The sequence below is a fragment of the Physeter macrocephalus genome, chromosome 5, assembly GCF_002837175.3.
Source record: "Physeter macrocephalus isolate SW-GA chromosome 5, ASM283717v5, whole genome shotgun sequence".
Classification (NCBI taxonomy): Eukaryota; Metazoa; Chordata; class Mammalia; order Artiodactyla; family Physeteridae; genus Physeter; species Physeter macrocephalus.
In genome coordinates this window covers 28965429-28988188 of record NC_041218.1, presented here as the reverse complement: position 1 = coordinate 28988188, position 22760 = coordinate 28965429, and the positions used below count along the sequence as shown (strand labels likewise).

Sequence of the window (22760 nt, the reverse complement as noted above, 5' to 3'; positions counted from 1 at the left end):
CCATACTGTTTCACTCTGGTCCCCTGTAATCAATGACATGTATTTCAAGATGGCTGGCTGAGGTTGATTGCAATTTGTGGCCATAGAAGGGATAGAACTATGTTGAGATCAACTCTTATAGACACTGTGGTTTCTCAACAGTACTAACTAATTCAGGGTAAATACAGAAAAGAGTAACCCACAGGAAATGGTTTAGAGCAATTGGGCACATGCAGACCTGAAGGAGAAACAGAGTCAGTGAAGCAATGGGCATACCCATAGCAACTACCAAAGCCACGAAGCAAAGGCCACTCCAAACACCAAGAAAAGCCAACAACACCTAAGGACAACTCATAATACCCAAAGGACTCACCAAAAGTCAACATGGAGAACTGAAAACCAATGTACACAATCACAGTCTCTCTCCTTAAACACAGCCTGACTATAGTGTATCATGAGCAACCAACTCAAAAGCTAGGTATGATACTCACATCAGTATTAAAACGGCTTATGTAGCGCTCAGGATATTTGTCATACTCTACAGGATCATATATACCATCTGTTTTCCTGACGAGATGATGATGGCGACTTAACACAGTCCCATACACTTTTCGCAGGTCTTGCAGAGGAGAAAGAAATTAGTAAAGTGGGTCACAAATGATAAAGGTTTATGGTGATAAAATATTATAACACTGAAACGGTTAAAAACAGTAAAAGATACATACACTCGCCCTTCCCGCCCTCCCTACCTCCATTTTGGGAAACTTCTTTTAATTCATGCGGCTCCACATATTCACAAGGTAATTCATTGAAGATTTCTTGGGCTCCCTGTAAATAATGCATGAGTGAAAATCTAAAAATCAATCAGAAAAAGAGTCAATACGTTTTCCTGCAAAGCTTCCAACTCATTTTCCCCACAATTTTATAGCTCAACTTGCCCTGCCCTGCAAATGGGACCACAACACGGAAGCACAGATGAGCATCTTGCATGCAGCCTGCAAACCAACTTTTTTTATTCCCATTTAAACACCACTCATTGGAAGGGGCTTTAATTTTTGTGTGTGTGTGTGGTACGCGGGCCTCTCACTGTTGTGGCCTCTCCCGCTGTGGAGCACAGGCTCCGGACGCACAGGCTCAGTGGCCATGGCTCACGGGCCTATCCGCTCCGTGGCGTGTGGGATCCTCCCGGACCGGGGCACGAACCCGCGTCCCCTGCATCGGCAGGCGGACTCGCAACCACTGCGCCACCAGGGAAGCCCTAATTTTTTTACTTAAAGTTATTCAGCATAGAAGCAAGGGGGTTTAGAACTGACAGTACAATAAAAATATTTCTATTTAATTTTTGCTCCATTGCAGAAATTATTTCAAGTGGGGAAACTAGATTTCCTACTTATATCAGATGGCTATCTCACAGTATAATATAAATAGTAATGTCCTGTTTGTAAAATATTTTCGCTGAAGAAAGATCTATTTTTCAATTACAAGTTTCTCTAGGGGATCAAAAATACATTCTCGAAACTACTCCAGAAGGAAGAAAGTAACAATAGTAGTCTTGAATTAAGCTTCTTAACATCTTTTGGCAAAACTCCAAATCTTGTAAAATTTACATCCTGGGGTCACTTCCAAATTTGGGGATATCTCAGTGATGGAGGTAAAATAGAGCACCCTAAGAATAGACCTTTACACAACAAGGAGTTATCCCTCTAAAAAGAAAAAAAGAAAAGAAAAGAAAAACCATTCAAAGCCTCTGACAGCTTGGAATCAACTCAAAGCAAAGACACTAAGTTTGGACCAGTACTGCACTTTACTATGGGAAAAGTACATAGGTAAGCAAAGTACCAAGAACAGAATGCCCAGTCATGGAAAAGAAGGGCTCTGAAATGTACACAAAATGCCCACATCCTTTGGGTTAGTGTCAGAGTTTCAGACTGCTTTACAGAAAGAAGACAGTTGGAACTTACCTTAGATACATTACCAGTCCCTGTGAACACAAATGTTAAGGGCCCTATCGACTTTGGCATCAAACCCAGAGATATTTCGTAGCCAGTGTCTCGGACAGCTTGCACAGCCTGACTGCTGTTCCTGTAGTTATGAGCCATGCCAATGTGCTGCAAGCAAGCACACATGGATCACATTAGTCTACCACCTGAGACATGTTTCTATTCTTAAAATGTGACAGGTATTTACAAAAAAAAATAGACACAATAAACATCTCACCATAAAAGGTGTGTGATGTCCCAAAGCAAGCAGCCTTAAACCCATTCCATGTAAAATGTTGATCATCCCTGTTGCAGAATCAGACCAATAGAAAGACCATTATTAGTTGGGAGGAGTTGAAGCTGTTCTCTCTACCTGCTCTCCGATCTGCTCCATGCTCTGAGAAAGCACAGACCTCAGCATCTCAGATCTGGAAGGGGCCCCAGCGGTCATCTTATCCATCCCAACTTTCTGCCGTCGAAAGCGTTAACCCAGCTGCACCCCGGCCTGTCCCCTCCACATCCAATCCTGCTAAAACGGAAAGAATGCCCCTCTTTTTCTCTAAGGTTAATCTCTCCACCTTTGCTCCAGATCTCATCCCTTTCTGTCTCTCTCAGGAATTTACTCTTGAATTATGTCCTCTCTCTATCCCTCTCTATTGCTTCATTCTTATCAACATTTAAACAAGCCTCCATTTCTCTCATACCAAAATCAAATGAATAAGCAAAAGCGAAGTCACTATTGACCCTATGACCCCTCCCCCCATCATTTCAGTGACCTACACAGCTAAACTCAGTGGACACTTTCCAGATCTTGACTGACTTGTCAGAGGTATCTGACAATGTAGAGCCCCTCTTTGCTGGGACTCTCTTCCCTCAGCTTGCCTGGCTTGAACATTTTCACCCTACATTTCTGCAGGCTCCTCTTCCCAGGCCCATTCCTTTTATATTAGTACCCCTTCCCCTTTGCTTAATATTGGTCACCCTCAGGATTCTATCCCAGGCACTATTCTCTTCAATCTCTACATTTTTCCCTTAGCTAATCTCATCCATTCCTAAATTTCAAGTACTCTCTGTATGATGATGATTCCAAGTCTGTATCTCTAACACAGATATTTTATTTCAAGACCCAACCAACCACCTTACGGATTTCTCAATCTGGATGTCCTTCACATAGCAGAAACTTAGCATGCCTGTAACAAAGACCTCAGCATCCATTCTCCCCTTCTTTTCCGGAAGGGAACTTTCCCTCTCCATATCCCTGACAAGTTTTCTTTGACCTTTTTTCTGATGTCAACTTTTAAAGGAATAATTTATATACAACAAATCACACCAACTTAAAGTCTATAGTTTGATAACTGTTAACAAATGCACACACCCATATTACCAACATAATCAAAATACAGAATATTCCCATCACTCCAGTCAATCCGCCCCAAACTTTGGCCCCAAACAACTACTGATTTTATTTCTGTCTGTATAGATTCGTTTCTTCTACAGTGGCATACAAATGAAATTTTAAGCATTTACTCTTCTTTGTGTGTCTGCTTTTACTCAGGAAAATGTTGTTGAGATTCATGCATACTTTGTGTGTATAAGTAGTTTGCTTCTTTTTATTGCTGAGGAGTGTTCCATTCTATGGATATACCACAGTTTATTTATCCATTCCTCTGCTGATTGTCTGGGCTATTATGAATGAAGCTACTATAAATAATTCTTTACAAAAAATAATTTTTCTCTTGATAAATGCCTATGAGTGGAATATATTTTGTACATTGATATGCAAGTGTTTTATTTATTCTTAGATGTGTCTTTCAAGGATTTGCCTATTTTGTCAATGCTGTCAAATTTACTGGCTTATTCATAATATTCCCTTATCATTTTTAATATCTGTGACATATATAGTGATGATTCCTCTTGTATTCCTAACATTGGTAAAAAGTGGCTTCTCTCTCTTTTTTAAAAATCAATCTAACTGGAGGTTTATCAATTTTATTGATTATTTTTTTAAAAAAGAACTGGCTTTTGATTTTCTCTATTATTTTCCTGCTTTAATTTAATTGATGTTCCCTCTTATCAATATTATTTCCTTCCTTCTATTTGCTTCGGGTTAATTTATTCTTCATTTGCTAGCTTCTTCTGATGGAAGTTTAGATTACTAATTTAAGAACTTTCTTCTTTTCTAATAAAAGCATTAAATGCTATAAATTTCCTTCTAAGCACCACTTTACCTGCATTCCACAAATTTTGGTGTGCTGTGTTTTAAATTTTCATTCAATTCAAAATATTTTCTAATTTTTCCTGTGACGTCTCTGGACCCATGGGTTATTCAAAAATACACTGTTTATCTTCCAAATATTTGGAAATTTCCTTTATACCTTTGTATTATAATTCCAAAATCAATTTTATTATAGTCAGAGCACATACTCTATGATTTCAGACCTTTTAAATGTATTAAAAATTGTTTTGTGACCTAGCATATGGACCATCTGGATGAACGTTCCACATGAAAGGAATGTGTTCTGTTCTGCAAGTTGCTGGGTGGAGTGCTGGGTGCTCAAGAACTTTCACTGATGTCAGGGCGGTTGATAGTGTTTTGTGTCCTCTATCCCTACAAATTTTCTGTCTACTTATTCTGACAATTACACACCTTCAAGTAGTCTAATCTGATATAGAGTTATAACATGTGGTGTTTTCTCAACTAAAGATGGTTCAAAGTACTAACTGGGACAAAAATCAAGTGCTGTTTTTCCCCAAACTCCAGCTTGTATCCTTGCTAGACTGCTCCTCTGTTGGTTCCTGTCCCCGTACCTTTTCTCCCTCTTGTACCCTTTCTTCCATTCTTCAATTTCTCATCACCAAACTGACCTCTCTTTCCAGTCTTCCAAACAGTAAAAATTCAGAGCCTAAGCATACTTGTCCTTCTCCCTGCTCTCTTTTTCTTCATTTTTGTAATAAATATAGTTTGATGATTTTATTTTATTCCCCTGATATTCCTCACCCTTAGTCACACCCCCATGTTTATTTTTATTGGTAGAAATGAACACTCCCATCCCCTTGCCACAGCAAAGAGAAAACACAGTTACTCCCTAGGCAAGTTTAGAAAATGGGTGACGTAACAGCCCTGGCATACCTACCTGCCACACCTGCCCACTGTCCAAACGCCACTACCCGTATTCCTCTATGATCCACCATTTTCTCATAATCAATAAGTCGGATTTCCTGAAGAAACAATAAAAAATGTCTCAACCAGACCCATCCAGCTTAATGTGAATAAGTACAACACATATATGAGCAAGTGATTATTTCACAGTATTCCCTCATAAAATACATCTTGACTTGCTAGGTGCACCATGAAATATTTAGAAAATGCTAGGTCACAAACCAATGATAGGTTTGTGATGAGAGATGAAAGAATGGTCCTAGCAGGGTGCTAACCCCCCTTGATGGTAGGCAATAAAATAACAAAGGCATGATTTCTTTTAACTTTTAGCCCAGCACCATTGACAAATATATCCACATACTGTCCCCACGCATCCTCACATCCTTCCCTCTACTCTCAAAAAAAACAAATCTTTCCTGAGACTAATCCCTGTGAGCTAGATGCCAGCTTTAGTCTATGTCCTCCGAGACCTCTCAAACTTTTTCTTTCTTTTCTTTCTTCCATCTTTACAGTGTTCCTTTCCCTCAGCCATTCTAAATACACCCAGGTCTCTCTTCTACTTTAAAAATAACAACTATATGGGCTTCCCCGGTGGCGCAGTGGTTGCGCGTCCGCCTGCCGATGCAGGGGAACCGGGTTCGCGCCCCGGTCCGGGAGGATCCCACATGCCGCGGAGCCAAGTCCATACACACAAATCTATCTCATTCTCTCTCTCTCTCTCTTTCTCTCTCTCCTTCTGTCTCTCTTAGTATCTCTCTGTTTCTCTGTCTCTCTCTTTTATTTCTCTCTCCAGCCTTTCACAAGCGAACTTTATTTTAAAAGTAGCACAAGCTGCCTGCTCTTCACTTCCTCACCTTCACTAAAATCTTGTCCTTCCTCTTTCCTTGGGAATCTTTCCTCTCTCTTGGAAATGTCCTATCGACTCATGCTTAAAAACTGCTGACACGTTGGAATTATAGAATGTTTTGAATAGTCTATTTCCTCAAAGATGATATAATTTTTGGCATGTGCTTGGATTTAAGAATATTTAATATTAATCCAACTCCAAGTAATTTGTTACAAAATGTTGCCCAAAAGCAGCCCTGCTGGGTCTGTGTTCATTAATTTTCTTGAAATGAACGAAACTTCATATAACCAAAAAGAAAAATGTTTCTAAAGTACTTTTTGAGGAGTTTTATCTGCTTAAAGTGAAACATTCTTCTATAATATTATTTCCTTTAATTACTTTTTGAATTGGTTCTTATGAAGCACTATAAATTAACGACAGTGTCTGTTTAGTGAATCTGAAATTAGTAAGAATGTATTCTACACGCTTATGTAAAATACATTTTCCTCCATTACTTTTACTGTTTGTCAAACTCTCCTGTCCTCTATCTATTGTCAGATTCAAGTCTAGTTGCTAATGCTCTAACATCCTTACCCCAGGACTTAGACCTTGGACTTCTCCATCTACACTCACTCCTTACCCTCATCCAGTCTCATGGCTTTAGATACCATCTAGTCTCTGACAACTGAAAAATGTGTATCTGGAGAAGCTGCCCTCCTGAGCTACAGACTCACATCCAGTGGCCCACTCAGCATCTCCCCTTACATGTCTAATGGGCAAATTAAACTCGACAGGCCCTAAGCTCAAATCTTGGTCCTCCCATCCAATCCTGCTCCTTGTAAAGTAGCATCATGTCAATCTAAGGCAACTCCTTTAAGTTACTCAAACCAAAATCTTGGAGTCATCTCTGACTCCTCTCTTCCTCCCATAGTCCACATTCATCTCATCCATGAATCCTGTAGGATCAGACCTCTGAAATACATCCAAGATTTGTCCATGTGTCATGACCTCCACTCCTGCCGCCCTCAATATCATTTGTAGCCTAGCATCTGGACTAGTCTAGACTAACAATCTCCTTTTCAATTTTGCTCTCCTTCTCCCGTCTCCAACTTTTATTCACAGAGCAGGCAGAATAAGCATTTTAGAATATGATTAACTCTAATCCTCCTTTCCAAAAGACTGTCTGTCAGGCTTTTGCACTACTATTCTCTCAGGTTGGAAGGCTTTTCCCAGATGGATATGGCGTGATACTTTGCCTCTTTCAAATTTTTGCTCAATGCCAATATTGCAATGAGGCATTCCCTGATCATCCTGTTTCAAGTAGCGTTATCACCTCCCCTAGTGCCCAGCACTAGCTTAGCTTACATAACATGTAAGCTATGTTCATTGCAGTGATCAGTGTCAGACACATTGTAGGCACTTGGTAAATATTTGTTGAGTGAATACTCTGTATTTTAAATAGATGATAGTTTTTCCACAGTATTTACATCTCACAAAAAGTTTCTTTTCCTTATGAATGTTAATAAATGTAAAAATAGCTTCCAGTACAGTTCTGGTACTACAGAGCTGTGCAGCCTCAGTCAAGTCACTTCCCCTCTCTGGGCTCCATTTGAAAAATTAGGGTGGTAAGTTATATGATCCCTGAGGTCCCTTTAAGCTCTAAAATTCTACTTGCTAATATTTGAACTATTAACCTTATAACTTAATAATCATTTGGAGAAAATGCTTCTATCATTCTTCCCATTTCAGAATACAAAGGAATGAAATGTGTTTGGTTCCTCTTATCACAAACTCCAAACTTGCCCAGCAGAGGAGCCCAAAGAACAGCAGAACAGCCCGAAGAACAGCAGAACTATACAAGCACTAACTGCAGATCACCTCTCCTACTGAGGTGAATACGTGATGCATTTTCTAGATGCTGAAAGAAAACTAAAACTCCACTTGACAGTTAAAAGTTAAAAAAATATATGTTTCTATGTTAACATTTATGAATATTGCCCACTCATTACCTGTTTTAGGATCTCATCCAACAAACCCATATTGGCCTCCTGAGCCTTTATGGTGTGGGAGAAGAATGCATAGGTCTTCTTAGGCATTAATTTTTCCTCTGGGGGTCTTTTAACTCCCAAAATCAAACAAGCTTCAGAAATATCCTCCTGAAGAATGCCACCAGCTTTGACATATTCCTGGGAATGTAATTTTGACGAAAAGTTATTCTCCTGATTTGTTGTATTCATATTTTCTTTAATAAACAAAGGTAGCAGTTAAAGTCACAACCTTTTGAAGGAAAAAAATATAAGGAACAAATAATAGAAAAACTACTTCTAATATTCTTACTTGTTGGCTAAAGATCAATCTAACAAGTTTGACTTTTGTACCAGAAACAAAACATTAGAAAATTCAGCACATACTTTAATCTAAGAACAGTTAATAGTTTGACCATAACCGCTAGCACATGTGATTTAAATATACATGTAAAATGTATATTTTGTACCAACAATGCCCTGAAACATTAAATGCTAAATAGTAATTAATTACTCAGGTATACTTTTAAAGGAAAGACATATCTGCAATATTTTCTTTTCTTTTTTTTTTTTGTTGTTCAGTTAGTATTTATTACTGCCCTACTCTGTTCCATGGACTGTGCTAGAGATGAGATAAGACACAAATTAACAGATACAAGATCTCTCCCGTAAAGGAACTCACAAAATATTGTAAAAAGAAGTCAGAGGCACAGTGCATGAGGCTGAATTCAAAAGAACATTATAAGTAGCATAATCTAAGTGATATATTAATTTAATGGATATTGAGATAACTCCCAGGTGAGATGACCAAGGAAATGTGGAAATTTAAATTAATCTAAAAGGCTGGGTAGGATTTTGAGGGATGGAGATGGGAAATACAAGGTGGTAATATCAGTAAGAGATATTGAAGGAATATATACAAATATGGAGATGGGAAAGTAAGGAGATGTTTAGGGCATAATAAGTGAATCAATTTAGAAAAATAGACTGAATATTATGGTGAATATGAGCTTTATTGGATAAAAATTAAAATAATCATTGATATTTATTAATAAATTACTATGTGCTTTGCTAAGCTCTTTGGGTGAATTATCTCATTTAATTCTCAAAACTCCCATGAGGTAGGTACTATTATTATCCCCACTTTATCAATGAGAAACCTGAGTCTTACACATTAAACTGAGATTTCATAGCTAGTACATGGAGGCAAGAGACAATCATTTCAGCTTTTTAAATAAAGGGGTAGCATGATCCAGGCAGAATTTTTAAAGCATCTTAGATGGCAGTTGAATAAAATGAAGATAAATCTAGTTAGGAATCTACTTCAAAGGAAAGTACAAATGAATAGGAAAGAAAGTAAAAGAATGAACATATGGTTCATACCTGGTTTCTCTGAAAACAATCTATTTGCCCATTTATAGTAGACTGGTTAAATAAATCATGATAATTAATGGAGTAATTATAGCAGCCATTAAATAGAATGAAGCTGATCTCTATGAACTGACATGAAGTGATTTCCAGGATATGCCGTAGAACAAAGCAGTGTGCAAAAGAGTATATACAGTATACAACATTCTGTATAAGATTGAAGGGAAAATAAGAAAACACATACATACACACACATACACATATGCTTATTTTTGCGAGAAGAAACATAGGAATGATAGATCAGAAACTAATGAAAATAGTAACCTATAGGGTGTCTGGGAATGGGATGTAAGGGATTAAGATGAGAGCAAGACTTCTCTGTGTCGCATCTTTTTATACAGTTTTAATCTTTGAAGCTTGCAAATGTTTAACTTATTTGAAAGATAAAATTAAATCAAAAAGGATTTTAAGCAAATATTAAAATGTAATAGAAACAAAAATAAATCCAACTGGATATCACATTGACATGTAACCACAGAGAAAAACTAATTCAGATATCTTTTGAACGCAGCACTCTGAATATGCTTTGTTGGATGTATTCTAAAGGCCAAAAAAAAAAAAAATTCTAAGAAATATTAAATTCCATTCAATATTCTCTTATTGAGGTATAATTAACATTATATTAGTTTCAGGTGTACACCTAAATGATTCGACACTTGTATATATTGCAAAATGATCACCACAATAAGCCTAGTTAACAATAAGCCCAGTACTGTTCTAGATTAAAAGAACTAAAGATACAAAATAATGAATACAATGAACCTTAATTAAGCCTTGATTAAAATAAAAACCATAAAAGACATTTGAGACAATGGGGAATTTGAAATGTGAGATGTGAGATGATATTGTGGAATTATTAATTTCTTGGGTGTGAAAAAGATACAATGGTTACGTAGGAAGATGATTTATTCCTAGGAAATGTATACTGAAGCATTTAGAAATAAAGTGGCACTGTCTGCAGCATATTTTCAAATGGCTCAGGAAAGGAAAAACACGTGCATGTATCTAAAATAAAAATAAAAGGCAAACCTGTGTCAAAAGATTATTGTGAAGAATAAACAGAATGATGAATATGAGGGGCTTCACCTGGTGGCTGGCTAGGTAAACACTCATGAACAAACTCTACTCAGTGAAGCATTTCCTGCAGACATTTGTCTTTCCAGTCCTAGAACCAGGGTCACACATGAAGGAGAGAATGACTGAAGGATGTCATCTCCTAAAAGCAATCCTTTTATCCCTCAGCTGGAAAAAAGCATGGAATGGGGCGAAAATAATACTTATTGGCTAAATTGTGGGCTCAAGAAAGGATTCTAACTAGAAATCTCATAACTATATAATCTCATTATAACCGAAGTAAAGAAATATTGTCATGTGGTCTTTAAGTGACACTAGCAAACATTTTATTTTCACTCAGATGCTCCCTATGTTTCATACACAGGGTCATTTCAGTCCCACTTATTTTTAAAAATTGGAAATATTTACCTTATCGTGAATGGCCCGCCGATTGGAAGGCTGTATTAAGACCTTGTACCCCAGATTGGTGATCCCTTTGATGTGCCGGGGAGCCAGGGGAGCCCGCCTCTCCCAGGCGTTCACATCCTCCCGCCTCAACGCCATCACCGCCTTGTAGTGAAGCCTGGAGAGGCTGAGGCCCAGCCCGCCCAGTTTGGTCCTGGGTACTCTCAGCATCTTGAAACCTGGTGACTGTAAAGAAATTGTAAGAGCAGGACAACAAAAGGCAAGAAGGCTCACAGGTCAGTTCTGGTCTCCTGAGAAATCTGCTGTAAAATCCAACCAACTCAGGTGATAACAGATTCAAGATGAAGAAGGGAGAGGGAAAACCTGGATGATATGATGATAATTTGCTGGTCATTTGGATGCTGTTCCTTTACCCAAACAAACCCAAACTTCCACAAACGAAGTTACTTCCAAAAAAAAAAAATGTCCCAAGCAACTTACGGGACACTAATCAATATCTGCTAAGCTGAAATCATTTTTTTTAATGTACGTTTTATCAAACACACATTCAGCACAAAAGTTTTAAGCAAGTTAATCTACAATGCAAATACAGGAAGATAATTTATGCCAATTTTGATGATATAAAGTTTAGAATCCTTTCATAATGTACAAGATCCTTGACAATCTAGCTCCAACCTCTTTCAAGTTTCATCTCTGACCATTTCCTAAACTAGTTCTACTCAAAGTGTGTTTTACAGCCTGTTGTCAGTCAGTGAACTGCTTTGTACTGGTCCACAATGAGATATGTACAGAAATAGAAAGTAAGCACTTAGAAACCTTTATATTACAGGATAATTTTTCTAGTAATTCACTGGTATTGAATTTTATAAAAGCATTGGTCCTGGAAGATTGGAAATTTAAGAAAACAAAACAAACAAACAAACATATTTTTCACCACAGGTGTTAGAAGCTGAAGAAGCACCTGACACCCCCAGCCTCGCTTCACTGACCCTGTTGTTCCTCTAAACATTCTCTTCCCGGGCTTCCCTGGTGGCGCAGTGGTTAAGAATCCGCCTGCCAATGCAGGGGACACGGGTTCGAGCCCTGGTCCGGGAAGATCCCACATGTCGCGGAGCAACTAAGCCCATGCGCCACAACTACTGAGCCTGCACTCTAGAGCACGTGAGCCACAACTACTGAGCCCGCATGCTACAACTACTGAAGCCCACGCGTCTAGAGCCCGTGCTCTGCAACAAGAGAAGCCACCGCAATGAGAAGCCCGCGCACCGCAACTAGAGAACGCCCGCGCGCAGCAACGAAGACCCAATGCAGCCAAAAAAAAAAACCATGCTCTTCCGCTTTCCAGAGTTTCCTCTACCAGAACACCTCCCCCTGCTATTATATTAAACCCAGACCTCAGTTTTCTAACTGCTATTCCAGATTCTGTAACTCTATTCATTAATTCAATTAAGAAATATTTACAAGAGGCTTACTATGTGTCAGCACAGAATAAATTTTACAGAAAATTTTAAAGCATAAGTATCAAACAGTATTCTGTGCCTCTTCAAATGGTTACATAAATTTAGTAGTCAGAAGCCATTTCAGACGATAATTTGCTGGTCATTTGGATGCTGAAACTTAGTTTTCTATGTTTAAAGTTGGCATCAAAATATAGAGACTAAACGATTTTACATCTTCTAGAAATTCCCTAGCATATAGCACAATTCTTATGGAACACATTTCTGTTACATCAGACTACAATCTCTAAATCAGACCCATCTTATAGACAGGGAAGTTTTGTCCAACAATGGAATGTACAAGTACTATTTCCTGGGGGCAAACTACTTATCACCCTAGATAGAAAACTTGTAGGATAACTCACAACACAGACTAAAAGAATAAAGCAAACAGCAGAGTCCGGCTAAGAAGGCTTTAGGAAGAAAAGGGGCAGGGAGAGAAAACACTGCACACAGCAAATGAACATGCCGATCATAAGAAGTTCAGGCTAACTTTTACTCAGGCCAAAATACAGATGACCGATATTTCAGTAAAAGTCTGTTATATACTTTAACTTTTTGGTTTACTTATATAGTTTCGTTTTTAAAAGAGACTATGCTGGGCTTCCCTGGTGGCGCAGTGGTTGGGAGTCCGCCTGCCGATGCAGGGGACACGGGTTCGCGCCCCGGTCCGGGAAGATCCCACATGCTGCGGAGCCGCTGGGCCCGTGAGCCATGGCCGCTGAGCCTGCGCGTCCGGAGCCTGTTCTCCGCAACGGAAGAGGCCACAGCAGTGAGAGGCCCGCATACCGGAAAAAAAAAAAAAGAGACTATGCTAAGCCCAAATCCAAGCCCAAGCCCATAACATTTATTTATTCTCCCCCAAGCCAAAGGAAAATCTTCAACGTCCCATAGAACTTGAATCCCTATGTTTGTAAATGAAATCAATTCCAAAGACAAATGAGTCTTCTAAACACACTGAGAAGCCCAGAAACTGTCCCATCTTCCCAGCAGGGGCTGCATCTCACATACCATAGTTGACCAAGTGACCCTAATCCCCTATACTTAGTAGCAGTTCTTGGCACAAAGATTAGGAAACATGTCCACATAATTCAGTCTCTCTCCTCCGCCCAAGCTTGATTTATAACCACAGCTTCCCCCTTCTCAGCAACGCTCCCTCCTCCTCCTCTTCCTCCTTCTCCTCCAGGACCACACCTCCTTTGCCTGGAGTCTGGGGTACAGCGTGGGAGGAGAGACATAAACACATACACTCATGTAATACACACATACACTTTTGCAGAGGCAGACCTTCCTCGGGACCTAAGAAAGGAAAGTAGCAGAGGCTGGCCTTCTGCGTTTTATTTGGGAAGCTACTTTCACTTTCACTTTTCATAGGGAATTCTTGAGTCACAATTCCTGACACTTTGTTTTTAAAGAAATAGAACAATAGTTACCATTGATTTAACATTATATGCCAAGCACTATGCTGAGCACTTTACAGACATTATTTCATTTCCTCCTTGCAAAACTCATATTAAGTAGATACTATTATTAGCCCCATTTTACAGATGAAGAAACTGAAGTCCAACTAGAGCTGTTGCTTTTAAGCAGAAGCAGAATCCCTAGGTTAATATTCAACACTCAGGATTTTCTCTTCTTTGCCAAAGCCTGCAGATCCACACCTCGTACATCTGACACCTTACTCCTGCCAGCTCAATTCAGAAATAAATCAGATCCATATGGCAACCTATTAGTTCTCCTACAGCATGGGGTGCCTCCATCAACGCCTTTCTATGTGTCACCAAAAATCCTTCCTGAGTCCCTGCCAAGGTAAATTCTAAGTTTCTGGATGCTTAGAAAAAAGATGATTATAGCAGGTCTGATTATGCGAGTAATTGCTTGAACCTTGAAACTTGGTCTCAGCATAGAACTTTCTGGGACCACCATTCATTTCATTCTCAGGTCATCAAGAAATATGTAACAGTGAGAATTTCTGAATTACTCTGAGATATGGCACTGCAGGTGTCTGACATTTCATGGAAATGCCCAGGTGGGTTATTCTGGACTTCCCCGTCCTGTATTTTATGTGCTTTTCCAAGAATATCAGGAAGTAAATGTCATGTATATTTCTGGCAATGCCTTCAAGTGGAAGCAAGGCAGTAACACTCCGGACTTACTCACTGGCTCAAGTGAGGTTACCTGACAGGGCTGCGTGCTGATAACAGCCTCTGGCATGAGCAAGGAGAATGTGGAAAAGCAAGAGAAGAAGGAAAGGAGAAGGAAAGGAAAGAGGAAAAATAAGGAGGAGGAAGAGGAGGTGAGAAATAAGGGGAGAAAGAGAAGTGTCACACAGTCAGGGCTGGAGAACAAGACCCTTTCCCTGACAATTTCTCAACAGTCTTCCCTTCAACACATGAAGGGCCAATGTTTCAAATGGCATTAAAATAAAATTTTAAAAGATTCTTCTCTATGTTTTTGTAAAACAAGAATAGTACTATGGTATACATTTTCACATACCTAGGATTGATTAGGAATTTGAAATGTCCCTAAAAGTCATAGGAATGTTGCAGTGAATTGTGCAGATGCACTGAGATAGGAGGACAATTAGTGGATGGACTCTAACAATAGGAGAACATACTATATGATATCACCTTACTTCTTTTCCATTTTTTAATGAGGGGAAGACTTAAGAATTTATTTTAATTTACCTATTGTGCAGATTACCTACCTTTGTAATGCACACATGAGAATTGGGGGGGGAGGGGGAATATGCTTAATTGTTCTTGGTATTTTCTATCCTTTTCAAGAGAAATGAGAAAAAAAAAGGTCACTAGAGAAAAAGATAGAGAGACAGATAGACAGATAGATAGATAGACAGATAGATAGAGAGACAGAGCTTGGCACTCCCTACATAACCCACTATTTTCTTTCAGTGACCATGAAATAAACCACGGTCATTTTGTACATCATCACCCTAAATAACATGAAGGAACAAAAGATTTTGTGAGGTGAATTTATGAAAGATTGTATTTGAGGAAAAGCCACCTTCAATGGTAGAGGACCTCTTATGTAGTTAGGAAGGTCCTTTTAAATGACAAACAGACTGGTTTTTCTGTACAATTACATAGATTAATATAGTAGTAGCTAGTCATTTGTTTCTAGAATGAATATTTTCTAATATTTTAATAAAAATATAATAAAAGCCAGACATTTTCTTGATGAGCTATAATTTGCCCATTGATTATGGGAGAAGTGTTTTGATTTTCTTTCTTTAATTAAAAATAAATTTGGAGTTACTTAAGGTATGCATAGCATGATGTTAGTTTCTTGTAAAGAAGCAGCAATCCAGTCCCCTGCTCATTTTGATGAGATCCAACAGGAGCAGGATGAGACAATTTTATCTAATTAAATGACCTCAATCAGTATCTGTTGGTGACTTATCAATCACTAATTATAGCTGAATATTGGAGTCAGAATGGATGGGAGAAAAGATAATCTAAAACCAGATAATACAAATGAAGGTAGCGTGCCTCATATAAATATGGGATTTCCCATGTTTCATAAACAGCATTTTCCAAGCATCTATGGATGAATCATAATAAAGCAGTCTGCTCTTTGGTTGGTATAACTTTTAAACGTAACCGGATTAGGTTACATTTATCTGTTATTGTTCAGGTAGTACTTATGCGAGAAAACAGTGTACTTGATTTGTGCTGGTTTTCACGGGTTAGAGTGGTAGGTGGATGAGGAAAGCTGAGATCTACAGAGAGCTTTTTATCCTTCCATCAAATGTTCAAAAATCTTTTAAGTCTCTTCAATCCTTTCCATACTATCAACCCAAACAGAAAACTTTTTAAACCTACAAACCACCTACCAAAGCCAGAACAATGTGCAAGCAAATATAAGAGCTTAAGTACAAAAAAGAGTTAGGCTTGGCCCCTTCTAATTGCTGTTGCTTCGACTGAGACATGTAAAAAGGATTACGAATTCATTATTAAAGAAATTTTAAGGCCAAATCACCTATCTTCAGCCCCCAAAGTCAGAGATGTGCTCTTTGTCCTTATATTTTAGATCTTTGAGATAATTCCACTAGAACATAACTCAGTGACTCACACTAAAACCATCCAATTACATGGGGAGATTTCTCAATGCCAAGTTATTTGCAAATGATCAGGCATACATCTTGGCTAAATATTGAGACACTAAGGATGGAGTAGCCTTGAGCTGACTAAAATAAATAATGAGTGAGAAATGCAAATGATTTATAGCTACACTTCCAGTTTATTCAAAAAGTGCAAGAGTATTTAAAAAGCCATGGTTTCCCAGGAAGCCCTGGTACTGTAAATAAGGGTAGGCAGCTGCATGGCCATGAGTCTTGGCCTACACTACATATTTGGCATCCAGACCATAATAATCCTGGAGAGGTCCAAAAGAGTTCCAAATTAATAGAACACACAGTGATGGCCTAGAACTAATCCAAATACCTCCCAACCCCAAGGCTTGCTAGAACTAGGCTTGGGCATGCAGCAACACTGTCCTCCATTCTTTTATTTCCTGTTGCATAGCTATATTCTTTTAATATTAAACTCCTTACAAAATAGTTAGCTAGAAGTAAAAACAAGTAGAGCTGGAGAGTGTTTATTAGTGCTAAGTAATCTGGTCCAAGAATATTCATATGCTCTCAAGCCTATCAGCTACTCAAAGTCATCCAAAGACATAAGACCTATGAGTCTCCTGGTCTCTAGCCCACAAATGTAGCTTCACTGAGATGGAATGCAAAGTTAGTTCTGAATTGGAGTCTGATCCAAAATGTTTATCTGCTTATTTGTCTGTCTCTTTGTTAAACTCTAAATTCTTTGAAGAAATGAATTGTGTTTTCCTCATCTCTGTATTCCCAGTGACTGCCCCATAGGAGAACTCAAATGTTTTGCGAAAGAATGAAGAAATAAATGAACAAATTTAAATGAATGTCATAAAGACCAATGTAGCAGAGAAAACAAAATAGACTAATGAATAAGAACAGGGACTCATATCTCCCATCCCCCCAACAATGCCCCACAAAAGATCTAATCTCTTGCTGAGATCTCATAGACCAATGAATATTTTGAAATGCAAATGAAAATGGTAGCAAAATCCAGACCTGGTTGCTGAGACATATAACTAGATATGGGGCTCCTTACCTGACTTCAGGTTCCTAATCCAGACTGGAATATAATACTAAAGTCCTTTTCAGCTCTAATATACTGATTCTATTAAGGATAGTTATGACCAGGCACTGTGGATTACAAAAGCATTAGAATTTTAGAACATAAATAGGCACTCTGACTCATGAAGATCCAGCTAAAGTACAGTAAACAGGGAAACAAAAATACCAAAAACGCTATGGAGGAAGACAGGATATTCACTTAAATTACCTGGATTAACTGCAGTGACCAGGAGCCCAGAGCTTAAAAAGGAGGGGTGTACCTCAGAGGAATTCTGACTCCTCTCCTCCACAAATGGCCTGGGTTCCTCAGCTTCCCACTTACTCTATGACCTCGGTGAGTAATTTAACCTGTCTGTGCCTCATTGGCAAAATGAGAATCATACTAATGTCTACCTTTTAGAGCTATTGTGAAGTTTATTTGCGCTACTAGGCATAAAGTGCTGAGCACAGCCTTGCATGCCATAAACACTCAGTAAATGTTAAGAAAAAGGCTGCAAGCCTGCCCACTCCTCAAAGGTGAGCACAGGGGCTTCCCTGGTGGCGCAGTGGTTGAGAATCCGCCTGCCAACGCAGGAGACACAGGTTCAAGCCCTGGTCCGGGAAGATCCCACATGCCGCGGAGCAACTAAGCTCGTGCACCACAACTACTGAGCCTGCGTGCCACAACTACTGAAGCCCAAGTGCCCTAGAGCCCATGCTCTGCAACAAGAGAAGCCACCACAATGAGAAGCCTGTACATCACAACAAAGAGTAGCCCCCGCTTGCCACAACTAGAGAAAGCCCACGTGCAGCAACGAAAACCCAATGCAGCCAAAAATAAACTAATAAATAAATTTATTTTAAAAAAAGGTGAGCACAACCATCTCCACTGACAGAAGACACCACTTTCCCATACTCTGAGTCACACGGTGGGAAGGCCTTGACAATGGCTCCATATTAATCCCTCCCCCTTCTTATTTTTTTAGAAGCCCAGTAAGCCTTCTCTTTACCTTCACCCTTTAGGCATGCCAAGTGCCCTAGAGCCCATGCCCTGCAACAAGAGAAGCCACCACAATGAGAAGCCTGTACATCACAACAAAGAGTAGCCCCCGCTTGCCACAACTAGAGAAAGCCCACGTGCAGCAACGAAAACCCAATGCAGCCAAAAATAAACTAATAAATAAATTTATTTTAAAAAAAGGTGAGCACAACCATCTCCACTGACAGAAGACACCACTTTCCCATACTCTGAGTCACACGGTGGGAAGGCCTTGACAATGGCTCCATATTAATCCCTCCCCCTTCTTATTTTTTTAGAAGCCCAGTAAGCCTTCTCTTTACCTTCACCCTTTAGGCATGAGTGTTCAAGAAAAATAAGTTATCATTTTAATACTATATTTCACCAAATTTAAAACATGTTTTTCACATTTTAGCACCCCCAAAATGGGGATGCATCTTATAATTGGTTGCACCTTAATTCTATGAGCACGGTAATAATGTTGTTGGTTATTTCCCATTCCAAATGTACAGCATTTCTGTGATTCCATGAATTCCATAGAATTTTTTGTGGCCTCATCAAAGAAACTTGCCACTGTTTGTAATGTTATCTCTATGAGAACATTAGAAAAAGAATATTTGGAAAAATGAAAACTTTTCTGTTAAATTGGCATTGGTTACACACCAAAGATAATTTCCAAAATCCTGAACCAAAGTCTGCTAATGATTAAATAGAGGATTAGTTAGTAAAGGGGGAAATTTTTCAATTACAAATAAATAAAAATTCTGATGACGCTGTCACCAGTAACAAGTGAAACTGATAACAAATATGATTTTCTGGAGAGTGGGAAAGTCACTTGGGGACATTGGCTTAACCTTTGTCGTCCTAGCTCATTTTGCAGAACGGCCACCAGGTTACATGGCTAGAAGGTAGTGTGGCCCTAGATTCACTCAGCTTTATAGCAAAAAAAAAAGGTGGGGGGGAGTTCAAGTTACAAAACACACACACACAGAAGCGTCCGCACCAAGTGCCATGGGTATCTTGTTTTTTTTTTCCTTCCAATATAAAGTATATGAAAGCCACGTGTCAAAGTCAGTGACGGTTCGGTCCTGTGCCTAGCTAGGCCGCCGTAATCACAGCTACGTCTTTTCCACATTCCGATAGCTGACGACCCACAATATCCAAAAAATGTTCATCTTTGTTCGAGTTACTAAACATACTCTCTCCCTCTCACCACACCCACTCCCGCTCTCCTAAAAAGTGCCTAAAAAGCATATTTCTTCCAGAAGTAGTCGGGCCATTTAGCCCCACTGAATTAGACAGGGTAGATAAGTGCTTCTAGCCGCGCCCCCTCCCCGCGCAAACGCTCCCATTGGCCCGAACAGCCCCTGCGGGGTCTCCGCAGTTCAGATGACGCTGACATCCAAGGCATCCGACTTCCTCACTTCTCCTATATCTGCTGGAGGATGGACTGGGGGCAGCAGCTTCCGGAGGCGGAGGGGGCTGGTCTCCATCTCAGAGAGAATGGCCTGCCCCACATGGGCAGGGTGGGGAAGTTTGTGATCCGAATTTGGTTAAGTAGGCCAGGGCTGAAAAGGTCAACCAGTAACTGCGCCGAAAGAAATCGGGGGGGGGGGGACCGGGGGGGCCGGGGAGGCCCCCCCTCTCCGTCCACCACCTCCCTCCGTCCACCACCTCCCTCAGCGGCCTATCTAAATAAGCACACAGTCCAAGAATTAACAGAGGGTTTGCTCTACAGCTTCAATACCAATGCTCTACTCCCCAGCAACCGCTCCCCACCTCAGCCCTCGCCAAGAAAGAAATCCGAATTGCCATCCCATATGCCTTCTCCTTCCTATACAGAAACTCCGGAGCCGCGCCCGCTGCGCCCCACCTCCCAGCCCTCGCGTGCAGAGAAACGCTAGGCGGGGAGGCCTGGCGAGGAGGCCCAAACGCTCGCCACCCTCTTCCGTACGCTCGTCCCGGCAAAGGCCGGAGTCCGCAGAGCTCCCGGGTCCCCAGCGGCGCGGGGAGGAGGAGGCAGAGCTCGCCCGCACCGCCCGGCGGACTGGCAGAGCCCCGCCGGCGATCTCCAAATCCTTCTCACAGGCTGAGCCCACAGTCCATCTGCTCAGCCCCCTCCGGGCACCCTCCTCCCGCTCACCTCGTCCGGTCCCCGCCGCCTCTGCGCTCCCGGGTCCGGGCAGAGTAGGATCCGAATTCCCAGCAGAAATTGGGATGGGGGCCTTGAGGAGGAGGTGTTTGCTCAACTTCTTCGGAAGTCTTGCCTCTTCCTCCGCAGCCAATCAGCGCCCGCCCTGAGGGAACAACCTTCTCCTCCACCAATCGGCGGCGCTGCCAGGTGCTAGGTCATGCCCTGCCCCTGCTCCTCCCCAAAAATCCTCCTGCCTTTTAGATCTCTGACCTACGTACGTCCTTAGCTGGGGGCGTCACGTCCTTCCAGGACTGTTATTGACCAAGTTTGTAACTGTCCATAGCAGGAGACAGGCGGAGACGGACAAGGACGAAAATAGTCCGGACGTTACACGCTCAACAGATGCGTGTATCTCCTGGGAAAAAAGTTTCCGTTTCATGTATATCACGCTTGTTTAGCGATATTCACTTCTCAAAGCATTTTCACATCCTCATAACAATACTGTGAAGTCAGATGACAGTTCTTAAGGCCATTTGAGAGTCCAGCAAACTGAGACTGAGAAATTAAGTGTTGTGTATCCACATCCAATGAATATTAATGTTCATTAATGAATTTACTAATTTGAATAATGAATTTTCATTTTTATGAAGTGTGTAGCCCCAGAGGCTTTTTGCTCAAGTCAATGAGATAGATGATCAGAGTCGTGCGCTTAAGGGAATATGGTCTAGATAGTGTATAGAAGGGAGTTGAGTAAAAGTGATAGTAAAGGGATTTAAAAGGACAGAGTCAACACCACTGGTAAGGCTAACAGGCTAGAGGAAGAACTGAAACAAATTTGGTGTTTCAGGCTTGGCTATGTGGTGATTGGGAAGTTGGTGATATCAAGAACAGTGCAGTAAAACATAGCAAGAAGGGAAGGCTTTAGAGGAGTGATTAGGAATATGATTTGGCATGCGTAAAGCTAAAGATACAGAGGAAAACCCCAGCTTCCAGAGAAGCTTCTAATTTTCTCTGTAATTGGAGATATGAGTGGAGTTTATAAAAATGTTCTAGGTTCAAGGTCGTTGACATGAGCATTTAATAGTTAAACACATCTGTGGCAGTATGAGAAAAGTATGTGTTGGAGAAAGTTACAGAAACAGAAAGGAATACTACCCTCTGGCCATTGATTCCCTAGGAAGACCACAGATGGACTTCAAGTGTTTTTTTCTGCCTCTAGTGCTGAGGCTAGTCTTCACAAAATGCATTTCCCCCGACCCTCTAGGGCCATTTAGCCAGGACTTTTTTTGTGTGTGTGTGGTACGCGGGCCTCTCACTGTTGTGGCCTCTCCCGGTGCGGACGCGCAGGCTCAGCGGCCATGGCTCACGGGCCCAGCCGCTCCGCGGCATGTGGGATCCTCCCAGACCGGGGCACGAACCCGCGCCCCCCGCGCCGGCAGGCGGACTCCCAACCACTGCGCCACCAGGGAAGCCCTTGCCAGGACTTTTAAAGAACATTGGACTTTGTCACATATGCATGGATTCTTAATAGTCATTGGATGTGGATACAGTACATTTACATCTCAGTCTCAGTTTGCTGGACTCTAAAACTGTTCTAAGAACTGTCATCTGGCTTCACGGACTTGTTATGAGGCTGTGAAAACACTTTGAAAAGTGCATATCCCTAAACAAATGTGATAGTCGTGAACTCAAAACTTTTTTCCAGGAGATACACACATCTGTTTAGCGTGTCATGCCTAGACTATTTAGCCCAAAGTCTTTCACACGATGTGTGAGTTCCTTCAAGATATGGCCAAAATCATCCATCTCAGCTTTATTTCGACAGCAGCACCAGCCTGAAAAGAACAGTGAACCACAATCTGTGCTTTGTTATCTCCTAAGGATTAAGAGCCTGGATCCGAATCCTTACATTTCCCCCTCAAGGTAGAAATCGTGGACAAGTTACTCAGTTTTCAAAAAGGCTTCGGTTTCCTTACCTGCTAATAGGAAAATAATAGGAACTACTTCATGGGGTCATTATGAGGATAAAGCAATATGATGGCCAAAGGTCTCTGCCAAGTGTTTAGCTAAAGA

General features: G+C 40.6%; 1 protein-coding gene across 2 annotated transcripts in view; it reads right to left on the bottom strand.

Moving 5' to 3' along the window:
- Window positions 1-20803, bottom strand: part of AASS (aminoadipate-semialdehyde synthase) — a 69280-nt gene extending 48477 nt beyond the window's left edge. For both annotated transcript variants that reach the window (XM_024128285.3, XM_024128293.3), the window contains exons 1-8: window positions 20697-20803; window positions 10879-11100; window positions 7954-8130; window positions 5093-5177; window positions 2197-2264; window positions 1941-2087; window positions 729-807; window positions 471-598 (exon numbers count right to left, since the gene is read on the bottom strand). In XM_024128285.3, the coding sequence (XP_023984053.1) occupies window positions 471-598; window positions 729-807; window positions 1941-2087; window positions 2197-2264; window positions 5093-5177; window positions 7954-8130; window positions 10879-11085 (891 nt within the window). In that variant the 5' untranslated portion in view covers window positions 11086-11100; window positions 20697-20803. The remainder of the gene's footprint in view (window positions 1-470; window positions 599-728; window positions 808-1940; window positions 2088-2196; window positions 2265-5092; window positions 5178-7953; window positions 8131-10878; window positions 11101-20696) is intronic.
- Between the last annotated feature and the right edge of the window lie 1957 nt (window positions 20804-22760).